At 36.1% G+C, this 2,342-nt stretch overlaps 1 protein-coding gene across 1 annotated transcript in view; it reads right to left on the bottom strand.

The window, feature by feature from the left end:
* Nucleotides 1–1,072: 1,072 nt before the first annotated feature.
* Nucleotides 1,073–2,342, bottom strand: part of LOC122572704 — a 178,676-nt gene continuing 177,406 nt past the window's right edge. Inside the window, exon 5 of the mRNA XM_043738034.1 lies at nt 1,073–1,678. Coding sequence (XP_043593969.1) covers nt 1,575–1,678 — 104 coding nt within the window. The 3' untranslated portion in view covers nt 1,073–1,574. The remainder of the gene's footprint in view (nt 1,679–2,342) is intronic.

Genomic DNA, 2,342 nt, shown 5'->3' with positions numbered 1-2,342 from the left:
AACACGACGCATTTATCGTGAAAAATCTGTAAGAAAATATTTAGTTGCGTCGAAAAGACCACAAATCTGATTCGAAAAAATCTTCAAGACGTCTCCACCACTGTAGCGAATATATTATTTTATTATAACATAGCGTCTTCTATCCCTTCGGAGTTGTAGCTTGACTCGGTTGCGTGAAACTGTATAATCGCGTTTCACCATATTAATAATCGGATATCGTGTTACTTGTTTTTCAACGAGAGATTCGACGTGTATAATGAAATTACCCGACAGTTAGCAGAAAGTTTACGAGCGTCGAGTTATAGGAATCGCAACATAAAGTAGCTGAAACCGCAAAATTAAATTATCAGTCGCAGGCAAATAACACGCGTTCAATTCCAATACAAAATACCCATTGATTTCGATAAGGTCTGGTGGCGATGAGGCCAGGCGAATGGGGGTTGGTCACTGATTTATACGTCCGATTGAAAATTATGTTAACGAGCAGGTTTTTGCGTATCCTGTTTTGTCGCTCGTCGCTCAGCCACGAAATTGTATTCTACCGATTATTTGAGATACGAGCGGGAAAAACGCGATACGAGTCACCTGTATAATTCTCGGAACGTTAACAGCCGAAGTGATCTCGTTATGAAAGAGCCGTAATTGCAGCATGCATTAAAGCAAAACGTGTCTGTTCTTCCATTTAGGAAATTATAACGCGTTTCTTTTAGAAACGGGCAAATATAATTATCTACTCGTGTTTTTGCAAAAAGAAAAGAAGGAGAATATAGAAACTCGTATCATATAGTATCTCTGGAGGGATGAAAAGATATGGATGTTAAACGGTATCGGTATCAAAATATAGCTACAATATCGATTAATCGTGTCGATGTATCGATAAATTTCGATTATAGATTTTAAACCCTTTTTTACAGTTATATGTTAAATATTAGGTCGTCCGGAAAGTTTCTTTCGTTTTATAAGGAAGTAATGGATGCACAACATTTTCCGTTTTATATTATTTTATCGAATTACGATTTTCCTCTATCAAGATAAAGATCACAACGTTTGATAGATTAGGTTTCATGTTTGTATAAAGATGCATCGTTGTAAAACACGTGTCTGTAAAAGAAAGACACTTTTCCGACAACCTAACGATATAATCGGATGGTTTGTCATTTGCATACATTTCGTTTCTTCTATTATCGAATTTATTTCAATTCTATGAGAAAATCAATAAGTAATTTATAATTTGTAAATTGCAATATTTCGTTAATATTAGTTTTATAGAAGCTGAATAAAAAATTGCTTAAGAATCAACCATATGGTTGAAATGCGAATCAGAAAAATTCTATATAGTTGCGAACGTTTCTGAATCGAAGCACACGGAAGGATAGAGAAACGACGATCGGGACTTAATTCACGGCGGCCTTTTCATTTCTCCGCGCAGCTGCAAACGTCCGGCGTTCTCATCCATCGTGGCTCGTTATTAAGTAATATCGGGAGATTTCGTCTGCTGGTTCGATGCGCCGATAAAATTTTCATTTCGCGGTTCGCTGGCGTCGTTGGGGGCGAAAGGTCGAATGCCTTGCCGCTTAGATACGGAGGTCGCCACCTGGTCGCCTTTTGCCCCCAGAGCAGGCCAACTTTCTGTGCCACTGAAGCCCCTCTGTCGATCCGGTGAACCTGAATGTGCTCGCTTTTACCCGTGAATGCGCCAATTAATTGGTAAATCTTTCGAATACTCTGTCGTTTGAAACTTGAAACGCAAACTGTGAGTGTTTTCTTTAGGAGAGACTAGAAGGAAGGTTTAGAAAGAAATTATCGATCCTTAGAAAATTTGTGTAATCTATTATTTAGCAAATGAAAGCATAAGGAAGGATATTAATAATGTATTATGCGATCATTCATTAATATGTTACTTAATTCAAATTTAATCAGACATTCTTGCATATAACCGAAAAATTAATTAATGCACGGAAAAGCGTAATAATAATACACGATAAGATTTTGCATAAATTGTAGAAAATTATTAGCAAAAAGTTTTAACATGCTGTTAATTTTATTTATGCTTATTGAAACCTGTTTTGCATTTTTATAGAAATGATTTCAATAGCTCGCTTCGAGTACCTTTGGACAGGTTAATTAAACGCATTTGAAAATCAATTACCAACCATCGAAGTTATTTCAGCTGTCCATTGTGCTGCCTTTACCACATTTAATTTATAATTCTAAGAATACAATCACGATATGTCTACCATTTAAACAGAAAACGTCGAACGCTTAAACGATAACGTTGAATGCTTTCTCACTAGTCAAAGTAATAAATCCAAAGTAAATTAAATGTTCAACTCCTCACCAAA

This window comes from Bombus pyrosoma, linkage group LG2, assembly GCF_014825855.1.
Source record: "Bombus pyrosoma isolate SC7728 linkage group LG2, ASM1482585v1, whole genome shotgun sequence".
NCBI classification, from domain to species: domain Eukaryota; kingdom Metazoa; phylum Arthropoda; class Insecta; order Hymenoptera; family Apidae; genus Bombus; species Bombus pyrosoma.
The sequence above is the reverse complement of the archived record's forward strand: the minus strand, read 5'-3'. Positions and strand labels throughout refer to the sequence as shown.